At 36.0% G+C, this 24,500-nt stretch overlaps 1 protein-coding gene across 1 annotated transcript in view; it reads right to left on the bottom strand.

Moving 5' to 3' along the window:
* LOC143304722 (glutathione S-transferase-like) overlaps positions 1-24,098 on the bottom strand; it is a 34,976-nt gene extending 10,878 nt beyond the window's left edge. The window contains exon 1 of the mRNA XM_076627246.1: positions 21,070-24,098. Within this exon, the coding sequence (XP_076483361.1) occupies positions 21,070-21,235 (166 nt within the window). The 5' untranslated portion in view covers positions 21,236-24,098. The remainder of the gene's footprint in view (positions 1-21,069) is intronic.
* Between the last annotated feature and the right edge of the window lie 402 nt (positions 24,099-24,500).

Below are 24,500 nucleotides of genomic sequence, written 5' to 3'. Positions count from 1 at the left end.
CGAGTTACATATTTCTTTGAAGAAAGCATGATTTTTATCGATACAATAATGTTCTTCTGTTATCGCTTTAAAGTTGAGTACTTCGTTGATTACACGAGAGAACTCGCCTACAGCAAACAAGATACGACCGTGTGTAAAGTAATTAATCTGGTTGCTCGTTGCTAGCTACACATAAGGCTTGCGTAAAAAAAAATATGCATTTCAGTTCAGGCGGAGAATTATGTAGGAAGTCATTTTGTCGATCAATAACTTAGTTAATAAAAGATCAAATTTTCATGTACATAAATGTAAGTAACGTTCAAGTATTAATCATTACATACAATTTTTGTATAATTCGATATCTTGGTCACTTACATCTTACAAATGATACATAGATAATATTTATGAGATACATTGGAGCTATCTTTTAGTTAACGCCATTTTTTCTTGTTTTCTCTGTACTTTTACTATTCTTCCAAAAATATCAAAGGATCGATGACTTCAAATTAAACTAGAATTGCTTCGGTATATTGTCAATCAATGGCTATTTGTATTCACATCTATATCAAAGGAAAACCGATTGCAAAATTAATTACCCTTGCAACTCCGCAATATGAAAATATGTGTGATCGACCTTGAAGATGACAAATCTCAATGTTTGAAGTAGTACAAAAAGATGATAATTTAATTTCGCTTTATCAAACTGTACAAAATTTGTATACACATACAGAAAAAAAACGGAGTTCAAACATTAATCAACATGAATTATCGGTTATTATTGTTGAGTAATTATTAGGATTAGAGTTTTGGAGTATCGATCGTATCGAGATTTAACTATCGGTTTCCGCAATTTATTGTTTTTCTAAATTATGTCTAAATGGTATCAGTTTTTGAATATTTTATAGTTTACACTCCAACATACTGACGTAAGCTATCGAAAATAATTGTAAATTATGCAATATCATTTTTTTTATATTTCATAATCTAAATTTCAATCTATTTTTTGTATTTAACATCCCTTATTTATTGTTCGTGTTCCGTCTTGTACGTTCTTCAAAAAATCTTAATTTTTTTTTCGATAAAATCTTGTGTGAATTTACAAAAAATACGATTCTTCGTTTAATTTTTTTCCCTTATTGTCTTTACATATTTGGAGTTTAAACGCGTTATAAGTACGTCTTTTTTTAACATGATTACGTAGAATTCTTATTCTGAATAAATTATTTGTTTCCGCTTCATAACTGTTTCTAAATTACAGTGCATTTAATCTTGAAATGCACAGTAACATTTTACACTTTTTACGTTCTAAGGAATTCTCAGGATCGGTTAAAAATTAAATTACAGTAATGGTAATACTCAATATTAATGTCAGACGTGGATACTTCACTGTTTTGTATAATAATTTGTTATCTTGGCATCGATCAAGGTACAAAACTCGTGGCCATACACCACGTTGTCCATATTATTTTCATCTCGATAATATATTTTGTATATTTATGATGTTATTATTTTACTAGTATAACGATTATTGCACTATATTCTATAAGATGGAGCTTTTGTACGAACAATTTCAGGAACTTTTATAACAAAGGAAAGTACTAATTTTTAACATTAACTACCCACGACAATTTACGACAATTACTTTAACCTACGTTCTTACTCTAATTCTTATTCGCTCGCCTAATGTTTGAATTTTTAATCAATCATTGTTGATGAAAAATTGCGATGATAATTGCATTGCGGATATTTATGCAAATGCATATTTTCGTGGATACAATAATACAATTGAAAGATTTGATACAATCGAAAGGACTTGGGCAAAAGTATGTTTCTATCCATTAAATATCATCGATAGTGCTGTACTTTTGGATATTTTACAAAATTTTGCGTCATACGCATTCTATAAATTTTCGTATCTTCGAATCACCCATAATTGCATAAAAATCCACTGTTTTGTGATAATGAATATTAATGACGGTGGAATTTAAGATTCCTGGATTCAGTAACTTGTCTTACTCTAATACATGTATTGCACGTTTTTGAAAGACTAAAGATTCTTTGCTCGAGATCAACGCGACAAATATTGTACTTCGTGGTGAACGTTTCGCTACAGCCTTTCGACCTCTGTGATCGAGTTTACGCTTTTCCTCGATTTTATACTCGATCTCCGTAGCATGCTACTCCTTAAAGGCTCACCGCGAAGCGACGCTCTCATCGAATTCCTCGCACTGCATTTAGAAAATGATCGGAACATGGCGACCGGTGGTGTCTCTTCGTCCTCGCGTTTCCTGTCAAAACATTGCGTTTAAAAATATTGAATCCAATCGCTTAAAGATTTGAATAACTTCCCAACTCGATCCTTCTCTTCTGTTCAAAAGATTTAAAAAGCATTTGAAGAAAGAAGATAGTCCAGTTTTCTTTTGAGAGATTTAACAGATTTTAAGAAGAAAGTAATACGAAAGCATACGAAGATGTAGATCTAACAGAATGCTTGAGAATCTTGAACTTCGAGCTTGAAGATCTGTGAATATCTTTGAAAAAAGGAGACCGAAAGTTCCTTTATGTGATTTTACCTTCCGATACAAGGTATATCCCACATCTTCTGATCTTTTCCAAAATCCTCGCTGTCCTGCAGCGTCTGCGGAAGATCCTTATTCAATGTTTCCGGCAAAAAGAGAGTCAGAAGACCGCCCATAATTTCGAGTGTGCCCAGCACAAGAAGAGGTAGGAACGAGGACACAACATTGAGATAGACTACGAAGGGTGCGAGGATACTAGCAACGTATCCCATTATATGTATCAAAGCTACACCCTGAGCTCTAACCACAGTTGGTAATACTTCAGCCGCATATTGGAGACCGATATTGTATGAAATGTTTATCCAAAATCTACCGAGAATTGCCAGAGAAGCTGTATATATACCTGAAGAAAAAATTTTAGCATTAGTTTTTAATTCTAATTTTTCATGAAATAATTTTAGAAAATTTTAAGGAATAAAAAGAGAAGAAATTATTTTATCTGTCTGTAATTTGTCTGGTTGTCTGCAATAGTTGATACAAGCATTTGCTAAGCTTAATATAAGCGTGCTTAGCTCTAAGCTAAGCACAAGAAATAAGCTTCTTATCTATAAAACGTTAATCTAGCCAATTTGAATCTAAGGGATTGTATTATGGATTACGGCTACTGAAAGCCATATAGCACTGCTGGAGCGCTGAAGCCCATCATTTTGAGGACTATTGCCAACGCCCTTTGATATATGCGGAAATACGAAGCGATCTTATGATCAAAGCAGTAGAAGGGGAAATAAAATATCTATACAACGGATACATGATAGGGCTTGGAAACTATTCTAGCAATGTAGCAAATAATCTACAAGCATTTGCATGTTATAAATATTCCAAAATATACATTTTCTTCCTTTCAAAAAGCACAATGTTATACGAATGAAAAATATTCGTCTGATTAAGTCAGAATTATCGACTTAAGCTATTTAGAAGAGTACGAACTATTGGAAACGGCAGAAGCCCAGATGCTGAAGATACCAGAAATGACGAGGGAACCACACGCCAGCCATCTTCTGCCCCATCGATCAAGAACGAGCGTGAGGAACGTGTCAGCAGGCAGCTCGGCTGCTGCAGCAATCGTGAACGTAACAAACACGTCCAGGCCTAAATTATCGACGTTTCGTACGTGACCATCGAACACCAAAGAAATCGCCATCCTATATTTCGTAAAACAATTTCATATGATAAAGAAAAGCACGCTATCATATTTCATGTGAGAAGCAAATTCCTTGCTTCAGAAATGAAGTATTTTTAGACAAAAGATATAAAACTGTTCGTGAGATTTTTACAAGATACAATTCCGATTTTACGTCAATCTATTTGATATCTGTTTAATAGCGATACGAACCAAATAACAAATAAATAGAATCGTGATATTCCGTAGTCGTGACGTTCTAAATAGATCCAACACGGAGTACGTTTTGTCTGCTTTCTCCTCTTTGCAGATTCTGGCACAGGTTTCCTGTTATTAGCAAATTTTTAACTAGTTAATGTCGTTTGTCTGTTTTTCTTACAAATTTATGTGAATCTGTTATGTGTACAAAGATTACGATAAAATCCGGAAGAAAGTTTATGTTATATTTGTATGAGACGATCCTTTCGAAATAGTTTACTTGGACGTTCGCAAATTTTTTCATTTTACTTTATAAAACATCAAACCTCTGAAAGTCGATTATCTCCTTATATCGTACATTAATGTTAATATTGCCATGATCTATTCATAGACTGAGCAGTTTCCAAATGTTTAATCTATTTGTATAAAAATTTTCAAAGATAAAAACAATATACAAATTCAATAAATAACATTACAGAAATAGACAATAACAGACAATAACAGAAATTGACAGCAATTTATCGCTGGCAATTTAGGTGATGAATAAGATATAAAATTACTAGGTTGTAAACAAATTTTCATTACGTAAAAGACCCAATTAGACTTCTATTCAAAGAAAATGATTATATGATATGCTTAAAGGCATATAAATTGGTATTTATAGAACGCACATAAAGCAGGAAAGATCATAAAAGTAGAAAATACGGAAAAGATTGCGGTAATCGGTTTATTTACCCGGAATCGTCTATAGATGTCATCGGGCACCTTGGTGCCGTTGATTCGCTCGAATTTACCAAGGATTTTAATGGCCCTGTCTATCTGACCTTGGCTGACCAGCCATCGAGCGCTTTCCGGTATCAACCATGGCGTACCTACGGCTAGAACAAGAGGAACTGAGGTGACAATACAGGTCATCCTCCAGTCGGCCAAATAATAGGCGATCCAGGGTAGAATGCAAGTTGCAAATGTGAAGAATATTGCGATCGACATATTCGCCACGAATGTCCTCCACTTTGGTCCAACGTATTCTAATACTGGAATAAAAAACATAATATTTAGAAGAATCATCTGTAAAAGAAATATTCTGTGAATAAAGAATGGAACAATATATTAGGTTGTCGCAGAAATTTCTTTCGTCTCGTAAGGAGATAATAGACGCATACTATTTTTTGTTTTATATTATTTTATTGAATTATATTCATTGGGACAAAATAGATCATACGTAATTCAATAAAATAATATAAAACGAAAGAAACTTTTGGGGCAACTTAACGCAATATGAAGAAGAACAATTTGAGTTACAAATATATAAAAAGTAGATATACAATATATAGATTAATTTAACAAACGTGTTTAGTTCTACGATTAAATCGTGTTTAGATCTAATAACAAGGACTTTAATAATTTCCCGATGATTGTTCAAGCCCATTTAAATTTCCGTAAGTGTTTCGATACTTATCGACAAGAATACGTTTCTATTTACGAATTATACAGGGTGGTTGGTAACTGGTGGTACACGCGGAAAGGGGATGATTCTACGTGAAAAAAGAAGTCGAAAATATAGAATAAAAATTTTTCGTTTGAGGCTTTGTTTTCGAGAAAATCGACTTTGAATTTTCGCTCGGTACGCGTGCACTTTATCACGTCTCGTTATAACGGATCTCACTGTAGATCGTTGTCTCAATTGACGTTATTTTTAAAATTTTTTAAATTTTTAAATTTTTAAATTTTTAAATTTTTAAATTTTTAAATTTTTAAATTTTTATTCTATATTTTCGACTTCTTTTTTCGCGTAGAATCACCCCCTTTCCGCTTGTACCACCAATTACCAATCACCCTGTATTTCTTAAAGATACAAAAGGTAGAATCACGCGTAACTAGCAATATCATAAATTAACTGTGAATAAACGGATCGTTGGAGTCAAAGGATCATTTACATAATTCAAACACGAGCGTGTGTTACCTTGTTAAGCTATTTATGGTAGATATTGAAAGATCGATAAGCCTGAGATACATATTTATGTCGAAACGAACATTCTCTACGGAAAGTCGAGTCTAATTCGATGAAAACAATTGACTTCCTGAACGAACATATCGATATATATCCACAGTGCAATGACAAGTAAATATTACTCTATTTTCGTACAAGAAAACAGATTAAAACGATGAGAAGTTATCTTGAACAATTGAACTGACCTTCGCGATGAATGAATCTCGCAATTTCACGAATACGTAGACGAAATTAATGTCTGGTGCGTATACGTCCAATAAATTAGAAACGCAAGGTTGTAACTCTTTAATCGCATAACAGGACAAGATGCGATAAACACGTGGAAATATATCATAGTGAACAACGTCTATTTGTAGTTGCCGTAAAATAGGGAGTAATTGCTCTTAATGAAGCAACCGTGTTAGCCACTTAATAGTGGCTTGCTTCTAATCCGGAATCACCTTCAATTAGTTGTAACTAGTGGCTTCCTGATAATTACCGCTCAGTGGTTGTTTCTTTTTTCTTTTTTTTTTTTTGCTTCATTATAATTGCGATGCTCGAACCATGTTTACCATGGAACTCGCTTCCTTATTTAAAATCACTTTGTACCATTGAATTTTACTTTTCATGCTTCATAATGAACCAATTTATAATTCACAATAAACCAAAATGACGAACGTTCGTTTAAATCACGAGTTTCAGATATTTCTATTCTCTAAAATTACCTGAATTAATTTTTATCAAATAAAATAGCTATAGGATAATTCCACAAATCAGATATTTTGAGCAAATATCTCGGAATTTCCTGTTTAATTCGCCGTAAATTTTTCCAATACGCTCTGGACCTCCTACATATATATAACGTGTCTATACATAACTGTTAATTCATCATTTTCTCGTAATCCTAACAAACAATGCTTAAAAACTTTAACTACATTTTGGATTATTATCTCGCACGAATAAATTTTAAGCTATTAATCGCTTTCCTGAAAATCTGGGTTGGTTATCAGCTTCGGTACGAGACCATCGAGTAACTCGGTACGCATGAACGGAAATAATCTCCCAGTTATATCCAAATGTTTAATAATTCTCTACATAGAAATTTAATGAAAAATAAGAATAGAAGAACCTAGCATTACAAAAATCAACTTCCATGAAATCTAAATATTATTTATGCTGTCTGTAATTTTCAACATCTTCTTTCGCAAATCATCATCACCATCATCATCATCATCACCATTGCGACAGCCATTCTAAAATATATGTATCATTAATTTAATAGAAAATAAGAGTAGAAGAACCTCACGTTATAAAAATCAATATTCATAAAACCAACAAAATATCGTTTTTTAAATATATGTATCATTCAGTTTGTATTGCCTTTACAACGCGTAGATAGGGCGAGGAGATCTCTTCTGAAGACGAGATATTATTCTCATAGAAAGGATACAGAAAGGAGAAGAAGACGTAAAGAAGCTTCTCTGAGACCACTCGTTTCATCACTTCGCCTCTCAAGGTTTACTGCCTTTAACATTACATTATTCGCGCAGAAAAAGTATTCGCTTTTCTCCCAGCTGTTTCCGTCACCCTGTAATTTCATATCGTGTTACCGTTCGATCAAAAGCGACAACTCATTTATTGTAAACGAAGATTCCGTGCGGCACAGTTAGCAAAGATAAATTACAGACGATCGTATTAATAATAATAATCTGACCGATATCTCGCAATGCGACCAATCGATAAACGCGAGCACCGTCCAACGCAAGGACGTTGTTAACGTTTCGAAACTGATTAACGTTCGTTCTCTTCTTTCTTTTCTTTCGTTTCTTCCTTCTCGCCTGTTGGCTCGTAAAAGTATCTTAGCATTTATAGACATTTTTTATTTATTTATATTTATTATATATGATGGTATCATAATTAGTACAACAAAGTATTATTACGTTTCTGTTATATATTCATGAATATATTGGAATTTCATTAGGATCGTAATAAAGTCATATAATAATTATATCGAATATGACGTCAGAATTATAAATACGGTTATTATAATGCAGAGTTTCAATTAAGTAAATTTAAAAATCTATATACAAGATACAAAATTATTTAGCGTAATTATATATTTCACAGTAATTACAAAAATATTTAATTATAAAAATAGTCAAACATTTATTATATTAATAAATCCCGATATTTGATAACCATTTATTACATGTTTAAGATAACTATTTATGCTGTATATTTGTACTAAATAAATGTTTGCATTAAATATCTCGTAACTTCTATGTGCATCTTCAGAAATGCTTCAAACTTTACCAATATAATCATTACAATGCTAATGAAATTTCAGAATGTTTTATATAACACATATTCTACATACATATAAATTTTCTGTGGCAAATATGTAAATGCTTTTATAAACTACTAGGTTTATACGCTTTGCAGTCTCATATTTTCCTCCCACTGTTAGCATTATCTGCAGTTTGTATGTGAGTTGTATGAAGTTGATCGAATTCTACGCTTTCAACGATCTGGTCGAGTGACGTTCTGCTTGAATAAGTTATAAATCCTGGCAGGAAGAAAGGCACGTGTTATTGATATCGACTGGTTAGCTGGAATGTTGAATAGGAATTTAAAGAACCAACTCAAACTTTATCGATAATAAAATATGGAAAATATGACCGCAAATAATACGTGAAAAATAATGGAAATATTCTATAGGATACTTGAATGTTTATTAGAGAATTTTAATAATAATATGGAACATAAAGAAGAAAGAAATTCGATGATACTAAATAATGATGATACTGAAAATTTCAGTGATTTTTATTAATATAAAATTAACATTAATATAAATAAAAACAAAATCTATTATAAATGATATAGACGAACTTTTTAACTAAATATCGTTAGAAAGAAAAGTGACACAAGTATACATACGAAACAATACAAAAAATCCGCATCTATCTAGAGAAATTTGTTATGAATTTCAAAGTCTGTATAAATACGTATACTAATACATAAAGCTTCTAAAGCTCTAAAGTTTTAATGTTTAAAAAAAAAGTACAAAAATATTTCTATTAAAATATATATGATATTTTCCACGGTATTTTCTACGCAGTTTCTACAATTAAGGATTTCCTCGTTCCCATCGATTTTCCTCTAGTTGTGAGACCCTCGGATAATCACGTCCCTTTCATTTTATCTTCGCTACGCTCGATTATAAATACGGAACTGAATATAGAATTATTTGCAAATCAATGAATCCGATGATGTAATTTGTTACGCGCTCGAAACGAATTAGTATCACTTATCTTAGTTTCAATCAATACTCACTCACTCAAGTCATTGATTAAAATACGATTTACATTCGTACAGATCGAGCCTTCTTTCTCAATATTTCCGTCGAATATTCGTGATCAATCGTTTAATCGACCTTGATAATTAGAATAGAAATAAGAAAATTCGAACGCCAAATCATTAACGAACCAGCCACTTGCTCACGAATCTCGTCAACTTGGCCTTGTTTTGTCCAACAAATTGTAAATTTTTCCAACCTCGGCTTGAGTCATCGATTCAGGGTTAATGCACGTCACCTGAGTTTCTTTGGTCTCGATTTTCACAATTGGAATGCTGTCTGCAGGACAAACTTGCTATTCGATCAAGAAAACTCGTTTCAATGACTCGTCTGATGAACTTTCAATCAGCGTTCTTACGTTTCAACAGAGTCTCTTCAAAAGTTTCAATCAGGGTCTTAACGCTGTACTTTCAGGGTATAAAATATCTTTCAAGACAGAGACTAGTCTAGATTTTCTCTTCAGTATATTGATATTAGAACAATAACTGGAAAATATATTTCTACAGTATTATAATTGAAATTTTTTCATGTAGAGCTATAATAAAATTTTGTATTATAAATTGCCTGTATTATGGATATCAGACAATGAATTCAGCATGAATTATATCGATCTTATATTAAACAATTTATTAGAATTTTCAATGGAATATTTAAAATGTTACTTGATTGTTTTATATTATTATGTGTTATTTTTACGAATTTTAAATAAGTTTGCTAGAAGAAGATGTTCATTTTAATTAAAACCATATACATGTATGTATGTATATATATACATGGATTTATAGTTGTGGAAGCGTTCGTTGTAGAACCATTCATTCGTTACCTTCGCTTTCCGTTGGGAAGTGAAAATTTATGAAAACCCTGGTATGCTATAGTTGTCCAGAAATGAAAAGCAATTTTGAACAACTAATCCTTTGTAATCAGAATATTGTCTCGTTAAAAGAGAAAACAAAATTATAATTGATCGCGAGTACAGAGGGAAAATATTAGTATAGAAAATGATTGCTGTTACGACCGTTCGCGGAGAGACGCGGTCGCGAGGAAAACGCGACCGTCCGTCTGGCCCGCGGTGTGTGACCTGGGCCAGGCAGAGAGTCTCCCGGCGTAACAATTGCGAACTAACTACCTTTAAATATTATAAATATTCAATGGTATATATAAATCCAACTATCTTAAAGTTTCATATTTTTATCTTGCATGAAATTCTTATAAAACAGGAAGATTAATTTTTCTCTGTCTCTCTCCCTCTCTTTGATATAAACGCCGCAGTTGAAAAATAAATATGTATGACCTCATGTATATTCATATGTATTTAAGCATCTTTCTTCGTAACTTTGAATGGTTTTCAATTTCATTTAAATTGTTGCATGGCAACGTGAGTTCTGTTGCAAAATTCATATACTTGTAGAAACGTCAGTCGTAAATCATTTATATATATACGTCATTTATATATATACCAATTAATTAAGACTAAGTCTTAAGATAAGACTGATTAAAATATTAGCTTTCGTATCATTTGTAATACTTTCATACATGCTTATAAATAATTAATGCTATCAAAATGAAACGTAAAAACTGATTTAAAAAAAAGGAAGAGAGACGCTTCATTGGGAAATAAGGATACATACGTACAAGTACTTTTTGTAGCCACTGTGTGGCTTTCAAACTCAATTCCAGGGCAAAAAAGAAATTATTGAAAAACGGTTACCTAATATGTACATCATAGTGAAGCAATTATCAAAGGCGAATCCAACGAAAAAACGACACAAAGTGAACTGCCAGAAGCTACCCGTGAACGCAGTAGCCACCCCAGCGAGAAATCCCATTAAATTAGCTCCGAGCAAAGCTGGTATTCTTCCATATTGATCAGCAACCCATCCAAAAATTAATCCTCCGAAGATAGCGCCGATGAAGAAGATACTTTGAGCTATGGTTGGCAGTGCATCATACTGACAAACCCATCCCAGCTGCAACAGAAAACTACAGTCGAATGATTTACTTCTGATCACTATCAGCATCACGGGAATCTTATAGCAATTTCAACGCCTCGATTAAACGAATTTTCGATCAAAGTTTCGAAATTCCTAATGAAGCGCGCCTCTGTCCTTTTTCCTTTCCCTTTGAGGAAAAAAGAAGGAGAAGCTTAAGACCCTGCGCGTTCTCGCGTCCTTCTTCTGGATGCTTCCTACCCCTCGATGAATAATTCTCCTCCTGACGAGCGACGCAAAGTTCATGGAAATCCACTGGAGCAAAAAGTCTTGCAATTTATGTCGAACAAATCTGTGTGTTCGCGCTGTTGCTCGTTATAACGTTTTATTAAAGTTTCTTTTCAATCCGGTATTTTCATTTTCAGTTTCATTTTCAGATTGTATTTTATTTGGCAATGTAACGCTTGAATTTAGAATGTACTCTGTAATTTCACTACATGCACTAATTATTACTGCAATATGTACTAGTAATTCTGTTACGTACTATAATTTTCCTCTGTGGAAATCGACATTGTTAATTTTCCCACTTCTGAACTATCGATCTTTCCACAAACGTTTATTCGACCCTTTCCATCGTTCTTCCTTCTTTCCAAAAATTGTACACTACGCTTATTTTTTATCGAAATAGATCATGCAAATAATCGAATACGACATACACAGCATAAAGGGATTGATTGATAGGAACAGATAAAATATTCAAAAAGCAGGAAATTACAAGTCGAACATTTTCTGTCACCTCGGATGCCACAGACGCATAAGGGACGGTGGTATAATTAAATTCCCATCCTTGTTGGCAATCTTTCGTTGGCCACGATGGGTCTAGTACGTGGCTTCCATTTAGCAAAATTTCCGTGTAATTTACATCGTACATGCTGCATCTCGAGTAACCTTCGCGGTTGACTGGTATCGCCAGCGACAGCCTGAAATGAAGGAGAAGATAACGTAGATTGGTTCACGGTCTTCGATGCCGATGGACGTTCCGACAAGCGAGTAATTAACTTTCTATTTGAAACTCGACAAAAAATATTGGGAATCTCGAGTATTTATTGAGCTAATAATATTGATTGTTAGTCGAGTCTGATAAAACGTATTTGACTGGAATTTCATTTAAAGCGAAGAAAGTTATTTTCAATTGTAGCTGGATGTACGTTAATTGCTGTTTTCCTGTCTTTACAAATTACTCATTCCTTTGTTTCATCAGCCTTTTCGATTATTATTGTCTCGTATTATTATTGTCGAGTATTGTCTCGTGGTTATTATCTCAACGCTTTTATCGTGTCAATTTATTGCGTTGTGTTCATACGGGTTTGTAGAATATATAATAAACAATGCAATGAGAAATGAAAATGAGAAAATTTTGAAGAATTATTAAATTAGGTAAATTGAAGGGAAAGAAGTTCTGTGAAGGAACTGGATTGGATCTAAACAGATAATAAAGAAAGATGATCCAAGATTTGCGACCTCCGACGTATGTCGAAAACACTTACTCATTAATAACGAATGTCATTAAGATAATTCAGTGACGGTAATTGCGTCTGTTATTCTGATGAATGTTACATAACGAGATAGGAAGTCGATGTCATGATGACTGGCGCTGTCTGAATCAAATCAACCCTATTCACAACCAGATAATACCGTCAAACGATGTTTACATTATTATAATATGAAATCCAATTTGAAGGCTTCGTGAATTTCTATTATCCTTCAATGAAATTATGAAATAATGGCGCAATTTAATGATAAAGATTATTATTATTTCATTAGGCTTGCTGTATAATTTGCTAGATTGTCTTCAACCAGATAAATATATCAATAATTTTGGCAATGGCTATCATCACATACTTTATCGAAAGAGAGAACATTGGTTCTCTTTGATTTTCGATCGTTGAATCGTCGAAAGAAAACTTCGCGGCTCAGAGAAAGTTCTCCTACAAACACGTACATAGCATAAAAATCGGTAACACGCGGAAGTTCTACAGGAAAAAAATCAAAAAGACTTGCTGAGCAAGGCAAGAACTTTCCAATAGAAGGTGAGCATAATAATAAATAACACTTGCACGGATGCTTGCGGAGGAGTCGTTGACTATATTAAACTAATACTAATTATGAAACAATGTAACAGTAACGGTACTAGTCGTAATTAACATACTATCGTTAACATTATCGTGATATCGAAATTTCTTCCCACAAGATCACCGATTAATTGCATCGATTTGCGAAATTCTTAGTGTTCGATGATTATCATAGTCGAGGAAAGGTATTTACAAGACATTAACATCCGCATCTAATCACATCTCGTAGCATCGCGACTTATCACGCGTATCGCCTAACCTTTACATGAATATTGAACGAACGAACACTTCGAACGCATTATGCAAGTGTACGTTACGTTTTTCATTCGCCGGTAAAAGCTTTCAAAAACGAGTTAATGAGCGAATGATACGTGGCATGCGCGAAAGAAACGAATGCTTGCCCATAGAATAGCTGAAAATGATTCGAAAAGTATACTAGCAAAATAACAATAGATTCAGATGATAACTGACCAGTCGACCAGGATTAGTCACAGCCTTTTAACAATTCTATCGATTTTTTGCTACTATTATACTTATTTACTCCAAAGCTAAGATCCTATCTAGGCTAAACTAAACTCACAGGCTAAACTATGACTCACAGTTGGAAAATGCACTTATCTTATACGTAATCATTTATCAATTACTGAGTTCGTTAAGTTCTATTTTTGTTTGCTGAAAGGAAAAAATCTTACATTAATTAATCATCGCTATATCGTTGTTTGCTATTGTCTTTCGTCTGATCGACAATCATTTACCCATTCCATCGTTGTAGAACTCTTCATTTCTGGTTCCTATAATCTGGTATATAATATCATCGAATTTATTTTGAAGCACGTGCACGTGCCAAAAAATTAGGTCACGGAAGTTTTATGCATTTCTGTGAAATCTGAAAGGGCAAAATTGCAAAGTACACGTGTGACACGTGGAAATATAAAAAAACATCGGAAAGTAGCACGCTTTGTAACGTTTAATCGAGGTAAAACAATTTTTTATCCAGCTTCTAGTTTTTTCTTTCGCTTCCTTTATATTCTGAAAAATATGCGTAAAAATCCGCAGGCTACGTATTATGACGTAAACGGAATGGAACGAATCAATAATAGAATAAATTAAATAATATTAATATTAAAATATTAAATAATATTAATATTAATATAAAAATTATAATAATAATAATCGATAATAAAAGAAATTAAGGACAATGGAACACATATTCGATTTATACTAAATATCCGCGGCTGTCCTGATATTTATTGCCAGTCGCGTACATACGTTCAAGTTATAATTTCTAATACCATTAGAAAGTTAGGAGAATTTTAATCGAGAACGAGCTCTATACCCTTTGAACGTAATTTGTTCGTCACTTAATCGCTGCACGCGGTAAACACTAACGAGCAGCTCTTAAACAAAAGTATTTGTACGTTATGGTCAACAACGGGGTGACTAGTTATTCGCGCGTTCTCCTGTTTCATTGAAATTTTAATTGCATCAACGTAGTACGTTCTATGGTCGACGTCTTAACATAATTGTACGGATCGAATGTCTTTACGTAAAACTGTCCCGTGCATGTTGACGATTCGCGGCCAATCAACGATATCAGGCCGAATGTTACGTGCTCGACGCTATTTTTTCGCCTTCACGCTCTCATTGTTTGCGCGAAGGTTCAACGCGTTCGCGCGGCGTACGCGATAATACGCGCTCCGGGAATTTTATCCAAGGAGCATTGTGCGAGCGCAACACGTTGCGACACCACATCCTTTGCCTCTCTCGAAACGTCTTAATAACGAATTATGGTGCAATCGAACCATGCGCGTATAGCAAAAAGCAATCGTTTCTAGCCGTTCACTTTGAACACCGCGAAGGTTAATTTGGCAACTACATATATATCCATGTATTGTGTTTCTAACGATTGCCAAATGCTATTTTCATGCATATAGTGATGCCATCCTTTTGTTACGAAGGATTAGCATCAGAGAAATTTTCGGCTTATTACGCATATTGAAAATGTAACGTAAGATTCATCTTTTTTTTCAGCAAATATGCAGAGATACGCACAGGTGTGTTTGAGTATTAGAGCACCTACTGGTTACATTTATTGGAACGCTCTAGCGGATTTTACGCTGTAAAACATACGACGTGAATGAAAGTTCGGATTTATAATAAAATAAGCAGAAGATACAATCGGAAAAAGGATCTCAGCAAGACGATAGTATTAGGACAGCGTTAGGAAACGGTAGGCCAAGAAAAGCCGGTCGAAAGATGATTCGTAGAACTAAAGGAAAGTGTTGAGATATTGATCCGTTTCATAGCGCCGATGCGAGCGAAAAGCGAACTAAAATGTCTATATACTATCACGAAACTACGAAATATTACTAATCTTCTATTTACAACGAAGCTCGTAAGTCTCGTGACCAATTTACACGAAAAAAGATCGAGTTAGAGACACGATAACGCGTTAATGAAACTTCTAATCTCTAAATCTCTAGAGAGAAATCCTTAAAAGCTGTAGGTCCTTAATAAACAATTTACCGATTACGACGATAAGTTCCCTGATGCTCGTAACCAATTTTACACAGAAAACGGATCACCAAAGTTGCAAGACTTTCGAGTTGGAGGGAATGACGCGTTAACGAGAGCGTCGCGACGTATAATGTTTACAAAGTTTGCGTGGAAATTAACACGATCAGGAATAAGCTGGATCGTTGTCACCGTTTACGATCGTGTTTCCGAGATGAAAGAAACAGCTACTATTATGCAATCGATCGTTTCGAACTAGTAAACGGCGTAGCGAAATAAAACTCGGTGTAAGTCTTAACATACGTTCACTAGCAGGAACGTGTTTTATTGAAACTTTTACGACTCGCTACCGGCTGCCCCAGCCGTTGCATTATTTGAATAACATCGAAGGTTGTTGACCTAGCAACCGAACGAAGGTGCGATCCAATTGGAGATGGATGTAATTACACCTTGAAATACCTTTCGTCATCGAGCATTTCCAATTCCCCGCCGAGTGTCCTCCATTTTTGCGCTTAGTCTTTACGCTCGATATCGTCGCGATTTGCAGGCACTCGCTAGCAACAGAATGTGCGATCGTCGTCGCGCGTCGCCGTTTCGACAGAATTAACGTCGTTGGAATCTCACAACGATTGAGAAACCGCATATTTACTTCGCGCGAAAACCACGATGAACGAGTTATGTCTCGTTCGGGCTAATTTCTTTGAAGTAGTCATGTGTCGATTTTTAATTTATGCTTCAAATATGTAATATCGGAAAATAAGGACAGAAATTTTTTTCCGATTACTTACAATTTATTAATATTAAATTGAATATACAAATATAAATTGGACAGAGGACGATATTTATTTAACGGAAACTAAATGCAATACTCGTATCTATATCAAATAACTTTGCAGTTATTTGATCACTCTCGTCACAACGAATCTAACACACACACTCTCTCTCTCTCTAACAACTCTATCAATTCTCACGACTCTACTCTTCGACGACTCGAAACCTCCAACGACTCTACTCTTCGACGACTCAATTAGCTCTGATCTTCGCCAATACACTCCTGCTCGGTCGTGCTCGCTCTTGCTCTCGTCCTCTCTCACACACACACACGCACACTTTTCGGCTCACATACTCTGGCCTCTCGACTGCCACTCCTTGAAATGTGGAACCGTACTTCTGTTTCGACGCTGCTTATCTTTTCTCGCGTCACTGTTACTAGGCGCTCTTGGATATAAACAAACCACGAAAGACGACGTACACGGTGTTTTCTAATTTCAGCCGATCTCCAATCAAAGCTATTCTACGATATTACAAATATTAAGAATCGAAGATCCAGTGTGGAGAATTTGAAGGGTTGACTCTGAGATTTGAGAGTAATTTCAGAGAATAGAAGCTTAATTCCTGCGATTACTTCCTTCACATACTTCCCCTTTTCGGATCTTGACACTACGCAAGTCTCTTTCGGTCGTGCCATACACCTCGCTGCAATATGTCCAAATCCGCTGCACTCGGAACACCTAACACCTTCTCCCCTCTCCGGACACTTAACACTTAGATGATCCTCACTACCGCAAATGAAGCATCCTCATTTCATCATTGCATCTACAGATTGACTGGGCTTCCCGTTCTTCTGGGTTTTAGCCGGCTTCACAATCGACTTTGCTCTGCGACTCTTCTGCTCTTCGTACATCACTAACCTCTTCCTCAACTCTTTGATTGACGTAGCGCCGTACAATATAGCCTTATTGTTCTCGTCGTCTATTATTCCATCCACTATGTATTCCACCTTTGCTTCCTCCTCTATGTCCACATGGCTGGCTATTTCGAGCATGCGGTACATGTAAGCCAAACATGTACTATGTATCACTCTCCTTTTTTGTTTCTTCAAGTTTCTGATGTACTTGCCTACTGTTGACTTTCCTCGAAAATTCTTTCACTAGCCCCCTCTTCAACACATGCCAAGTCCTGGCATGACACTCGAAGCTCGCAAATATTTTCGCTGATCCCTTCAGCAGCTTCCTGGCGTAGACTGCCTTCTGCCCATCCGACCACATGCACGTATCAGCGACTTCCTCGAACGACTCGAACCATCGTTCGATATTTTCACCTTTGTCGCCACTAAACGACTCTAATGCATCTTCGACGTCTCTAAAACTCAGTGTCGAACCAAGACATGCCCTTCGACAATATTCATCACGGTCCTGATACACCTGTGGCGGATCGGTATCAACAGGACGCCGACAGGTCGAGGCATCAACGCGGCGCAACACCTCCCGGGCGATCCGCGGGTACCAACCGCCAACACTAGAGGGCTACGACGACAACGAGTCTATCTGTCTAACTCGCTAGCGGTCGAATATACGAGCGATTGATACAAATACCGCACCTAGCGAGACTCCCTCTACGTCTAAGGCAGGGACTACCGGGCATAGCCTTACTGACGAGTCCACCGGTAGTCCCGGGACGAAACGCAAACACTCTCCCTCTCTTTTCATTAGCCTCATTGGTGACCACCGACAACGAACACGCACCTTTGGAGAAGGAGTCAGGAAAGGAGCCAACCACCGACGACGACCAAGCCAGGAAGTGATGTAGCCACTGCAATAGTTCATGGGCATCACCTCCAGCAGCACGTCAGAGGAGGCGACAACCACCACGTCCGCACGACGATCAGCCTTCCATCATCGACGACGAGCCATTCCCTCTAACTTGTATCGCGCTATATAGCTTTGGGGTCACGCTATAGCGCTAGGGGGAGGCTGTGTGGCGGATCGGTATCAACAGGACGCCGACAGGTCGAGGCATCAACGCGGCGCAACACCTCCCGGGCGATCCGCGGGTACCAACCGCCAACACTAGAGGGCTACGACGACAACGAGTCTGTCTGTCTAACTCGCTAGCGGTCGAATATACGAGCGATTGATATAAATACCGCACCTAGCGAGACTCCCTCTACGTCTAAGGCAGGGACTACCGGACATAGCCTTACTGACGAGTCCACCGGTAGTCCCGGGACGAAACGCAAACACTCACACTCTCTTTTCATTCGCCTCACACCCTTCGCGTATCTCTCTTGTATCCTCTTGCGTTTTTCTTGTCATCTTCATCCTCACTTTCGTCGTCGCTTTCTTCTTCCGACGATATGTCGTTACCATCCATGGCCGCTTGTAGCCGTGCGCGTAATTCTACTTTTCTGCCCGTCGTTTTTAAACCCAAACTAGCGAGGCGCTCCTTCAACTCCTTCGTATTCATTTTCTCAACATCTTCATCTTCGTTACAATCACGCTCAGCTCTCTGTACGTTTCCTAAATCTCGTTGACCGGTTAGCTCTTCACCGCCCGTCGATCCCTTAGGATACGATTCTCCAGCACTACACGCCCGATTCAGCCTTGCAATCAGCACTGACCTCGCACCCGATATAGGGAGGTTCATTCGCGCGAGCTTACTCCTCAGCTCCTCCAGCGTCGAACCCTCTTCACCCGACAATCGTTCGCCCCCAACGTTTGCCATTTTTCACACTACACAAACTTAAACAGTCAACGATATCGTCTTTTACCGCACCGCGTACCGGTAAATTCACAACTAGCTCGAATAGCTCTGTTAAACCGTTTCGTTTTCTGTCTTGTCCAATCCCGGACGAGCCCCCAAAAATATGTAATATCGTGATATAATGTATTTACAAGGAGTGGACAATAGAGATGTTAATCAGACAGAAAAAGACGATTGTTGTTCAACCTGAACTATTCACGCCAAACGTACAGAAAACAGCGCAACTAAATAACTAGATAGCGACTCGACTTTTACCAAAACGCAATCAACACTCTCTCGGCAACGCCACTCGCAAACTCTGTCTCCGCTCAACTCGCACTCGGCTCCTCGACTCACACTCTGTTTCTCGACTCACACTCTGGCCGTTGTCGCATTCTATTGCCTTTTTCCTAGGCCCGCCGCACACGTGTTCTGCAGACGCTCGTAGCCAGGGTCACGTAGGTCTTTTCCACGAAACTATGCACTTGAAAAGACCAATGACACATTGATGGGCCCGACGGCGCCTCGGCTCTCGCGACATTGTTCATAGTTCGCCCGATATTTCTTAGGCCTTTCGTCCACGATACTACATATATGTAGTGGTGTACTGGTCATCTTTTTTCCACACGTTTTTAGCTTTTTAGCTGTTTGTGTATGGGCGCCTAATCAGCCAATCAGAAATAGCCGGTATTCTATGAATCCTTTTCTTCAATGCTCGAAGAGCTGGATATTTATCCAAAGCTGATGCCCCAAACATATACTCGAAATTTTCAAGGGCCGCTGCAAACACGAAGTCCGCCCATGTCGTCTGAAAAAAGGTTTGTATACATTTATTTTGTACCTCCTCTATTAAACAATTTTTTTAATTTACCTTGAAACATGTGAAAAATCGAACTCTTAACTAAAGATCACTAGCTTTTTAGGAAGAATTTGGATTTTTATTTTATTGTCAGAATTTAATGGATAATTTTAGAAACTTCAACCTTTGGAGGTATTTGTTAATTAAAAATGACAAAACTGGTATTATGTAAAAAAGAGTAATGTGTATCCTGAATCAATGTCGAATGGAAATTAGACAGTTCTATAAAAATAATCCTTCTCACGATTCCACAACTTCATAGCTTAATTAAATACAATTCTTCGGCGATATAATTACAAATACATTTACAGGAATTGTGTAATATGATAAATATCTCGTTAAAGAAATTGAAATCGTAAATTCCGCGGATAACCAGCGTTTATCATATAGAGACAGGGATTTGCAAAGAATAAAAGTTGTAGAACGTTGAAAGGCGTTGAGAGAAACGTGATGTTATCCCGTTATTCGTTAACGCAACGCAGTTAAAAAAATCCCGTAGGAAGATTACGATAATAGATAACCTGAGTCGAGTGTTTGTCGGGGGATCTAAAAGATTCTTTCGAGTTGAGCGTCTGAGATTGCAGAGAAGAAAATTTGGAAGCCATCGAATTCGTGATGTCGATAGAAATCTTCAGTTGGAATCGTTGTATCATAACGTAGTCTGCTTATTGTCGATAAGACTTTACTAAACTAAAAGTGACTACTAAAAGTTTCTATCCTCTAAATTCTATCTACGATTCTATAATCTAAAAACTGACTTTTGCAAACAAACTGTAACATTCGCTTAACGGAAAGACATACGTATCTTGTTTGTACACGTCTTTTCACAATGAATTCTTAAACGTCTGTCTCTGTGGTGAGACAAATGCAAAGTCATCTCATCAGTTACTCACCTTGCTTCAAATCTCCAAGAGCATCGACGAGCACGTCGCATATCATCGCATCCCATTCGTTCCTTCCCATTAGATCGTACTTCTTCGCCAAGTATCGCGCCACAGCGTTACTCTGCGCTACCGGTTTCCTGTCTATCTCCAGCACAGGCAGCATTTTATAAGGCATTGCTAAGAACAAACATGGCTCATATGAACACTGTGTAGAGGGAAACGATCGATAGGAAAGCACAACACAGCTTCCGAGGCCGTTGCGTTCTTGTGAATAAATGAATCGAAATCATTTCGGTTTTAATCAACATGGCCTAGTAAAGAAATACAGAAATGTCTTCTTTCTCCTTTTTTTCTTTTCTTACGATTACGATGGACAAGGTATCGCGTGTTTTTGACTGTTGGGAAGAACCTAAAGTTTTTAAAATCAAGGATAAATGATCGAGTATAAAATTTGTAATTCTCACGGAAAGGAACGAATCTGTCCGATGCGGTGTACTGAATGTACGAGGAACGATCAGTATCGTTTTGCAGCATTGCATAAGGAAGACCTTATGCAATGATAGTGGACTTACAACTGCGAATAAAAAATTCACGTCGCATAATACCAGACACGGAAAAGATATTAGAAAATGTACACGGTTCTTGTAATGAAAATTGAAATGCAAGGAATATAAATCGAATGTCTCTTGCGAACGTAATTTTGTGTTTTACACCGACAGGATTGATTTACAGACTTACGTTGATTTTTGGTTTCTCTATCTGCAAGCGACATATAAGATTATATCGAAGACTAGGTTGCGTAAAACTTTTATTATACTATTTACGATAGAAATGTCGCAACGGAAGATCGAATTTTATGTCTGCTTTGTTCTTTCGACTTTTTAGCTATGTTCTTGTTCATTTCCGAACTGATTTCAATTTTTTATCCTTTTTTTCCGACAAGTCCTAAAAAGTTTTTAAATTAACGAGAAACGTAGAAGTATTTTTGTATTCCTATTTTAAGTCACCTATTTACGGTTTTCTCAAAATATTCGAAATGCTTCGATTCATTGAAAACAATAAAGATTGCAACACAAAAATTCGAGAATCGTAAGTGAATTAAGTTGGTATTCGATAAACACGATATTACGGAAGCAAAACTTAATGAAAAGTTCGACTTTATTCCGTATGAAATTTTACTTTAAGTAAGTTTAGCCTGCACGTGAAACGAAAGTTTTATATACAGAAAAGTTTGAGTAAATGGTAGATACCTGAGAGTTGAACGATGAAAGTAAAAATCGATTCTTCACGCTTACAATCCTTGTATTCAGGCCAGAGTTCTTCGGGGATCCTCTCGTCGGTATACTCGATGCCAGTATATGCAAATATGTACCGTATATGTTCGGCACGACCACGGGCATTGAAGTAGATTTGTTTGTAGGTAGGTTCGTCGCTCATTTTCCTTGCTCTGTCAACTTATCGAGAAAAATGATACAATTAACTCGTGTAATTAACAGACTGTGTGCGTGTTTGTGTGTATAGAGAACAATTTATTTATAGATGGAATAATTCGTATAATACGCAAAATAAATCATTTAGAAGGCTGGAATATGTGTTTTTGAAACAATTAATTATGTCGAAAAATATTTCAAACGAGATATAATTATGAAAAAAATAATAATTAAATGTATGTAAATGCATGTAATAATAGTTAAATGTATGTAAATGTAATAATTAAATGTAATTAGTTTCTTTATACGCACGCGATATTATTGGCGATATATGAAGGTCAACTTTATTTTTTTAAATAGATATATTTATACGTATATTTATAGATATAAATACATATATTATATAGATATAATAGTATATATAATATATATAATAATATATATGTCGAGTCTGAATCTCCGAGTCCGAGCTCGAGGCGCCCTCCCGGGGAGGGCTCGCGGGAGGTAGCGGTTCTGCGTTGAAGTTCTCCATCGTCCGGTCGCGCGTGGGGTACCTTTATTGTCGATAGTTACACTAGCGACGAGGGCCTCAGGCTTGATAACGAATCCGTGACCAACGGGAGGACTATCATATAAAAAGCAACAGGATACACGAAATAATATAATTCTGACTAGGACAACATAAACGCAAGAAGTGTTGATATTGAAAAAAATATTTAATTTTGTATATAAATATTTTCATATTTAAAAAAGTTTCCGGAAGCAGGAAGATTTACAAACAAATAATATCATAAACCGAATGTTTCATGATCCTTTTCTAATTAGAGTGTGTGACAGCATGTGAGAACGTTTCTTAAAAATATGACTTATTGCAATTACTTAATCGCAATTATAAACGATTAAGACCTTCTCACAACGAGGCAATCTATCCAAAGTGTAAAACTCGTTATACTTGATGAGAAAACAAATCTCTACTTAGGTTTCATTTCGTTTCATCGCGTTCATAAAAAGTGAATTTGTATGAACACATCGTGCAATTTAGTAATTAGGACCGTTGATCTCGCTGCAACATAGATGGATAGAAAAAAGCCATTTAAAATGATACATCGTCGGGAAGACAATTATGAAAATTATAAATGGAGCACAAGATAAAATTGTTTAAGATTAATTCTTCTTTTTTTTTTTTTAATCGCGAGTGTTTGCAAACGAAGTTTCAATCTGTTTACAATGATAGCAATGAGAGGAGGATGTCTATGAAAGTTATAAATGCGATATTGAATAACATTTCTGCGAGTGGGTTTGTTTTTCGTTACAAATGTTTTTTAAACGAATCTGCAATCTGTTGGAAACAACGGAACAGTAACGGGACGACTGATAGGGAAATAAAAAAGATCGCGTTTTATTTGAACAGACAAATCTTTGAAATCTATTCGAAAGTCTATTTGAATTGGTACGAGCTCGAAAGGAACGGCGAATACTATAGAAGAAGGATTAATTAAAATTCTTATTAATCTGTACGCTTTGTATATTAAATACCTTGATCGATGCCAAGATAACAAATTATTATACGAAACAGTGAAGTATCCACGTCTGACATTAATATTGAGTATTACCATTAGTGTAATTTAATTTTTAACCGATCCTGAAAATTCCTTAGAACGTGAAAAGTATAAAATGTTACTGTGCATTTCAAGATTAAATGCACTGTAATTTAGAAACAGTTATGAAGCGGAAACAAATAATTTATTCAGAATAAGAATTCTACGTAATCATGTTAAAAAAAAAAACGTACTTATAACGCGTTTAAACTCCAAATATGTAAAGACAATAAGGGAAAAAAATTAAACGAAGAATCGTAAATTCACACAAGATTTTATCCAAAAAAAAATTGGCCTGTACCAATATTTTTATTTGTCGTTACAAGTTACGAGGGTATTAAAAAGTTGGCCACGAATGGACCAGAGATAAGAATTTATCAGACTTGCTCTCGTAAATTTCAAGACGTTGCAT

The sequence above is a fragment of the Bombus vancouverensis genome, unplaced genomic scaffold, assembly GCF_051014615.1.
Source record: "Bombus vancouverensis nearcticus unplaced genomic scaffold, iyBomVanc1_principal scaffold0052, whole genome shotgun sequence".
Taxonomy (NCBI): Eukaryota; Metazoa; Arthropoda; class Insecta; order Hymenoptera; family Apidae; genus Bombus; species Bombus vancouverensis.
The sequence above is the reverse complement of the archived record's forward strand: the minus strand, read 5'-3'. Positions and strand labels throughout refer to the sequence as shown.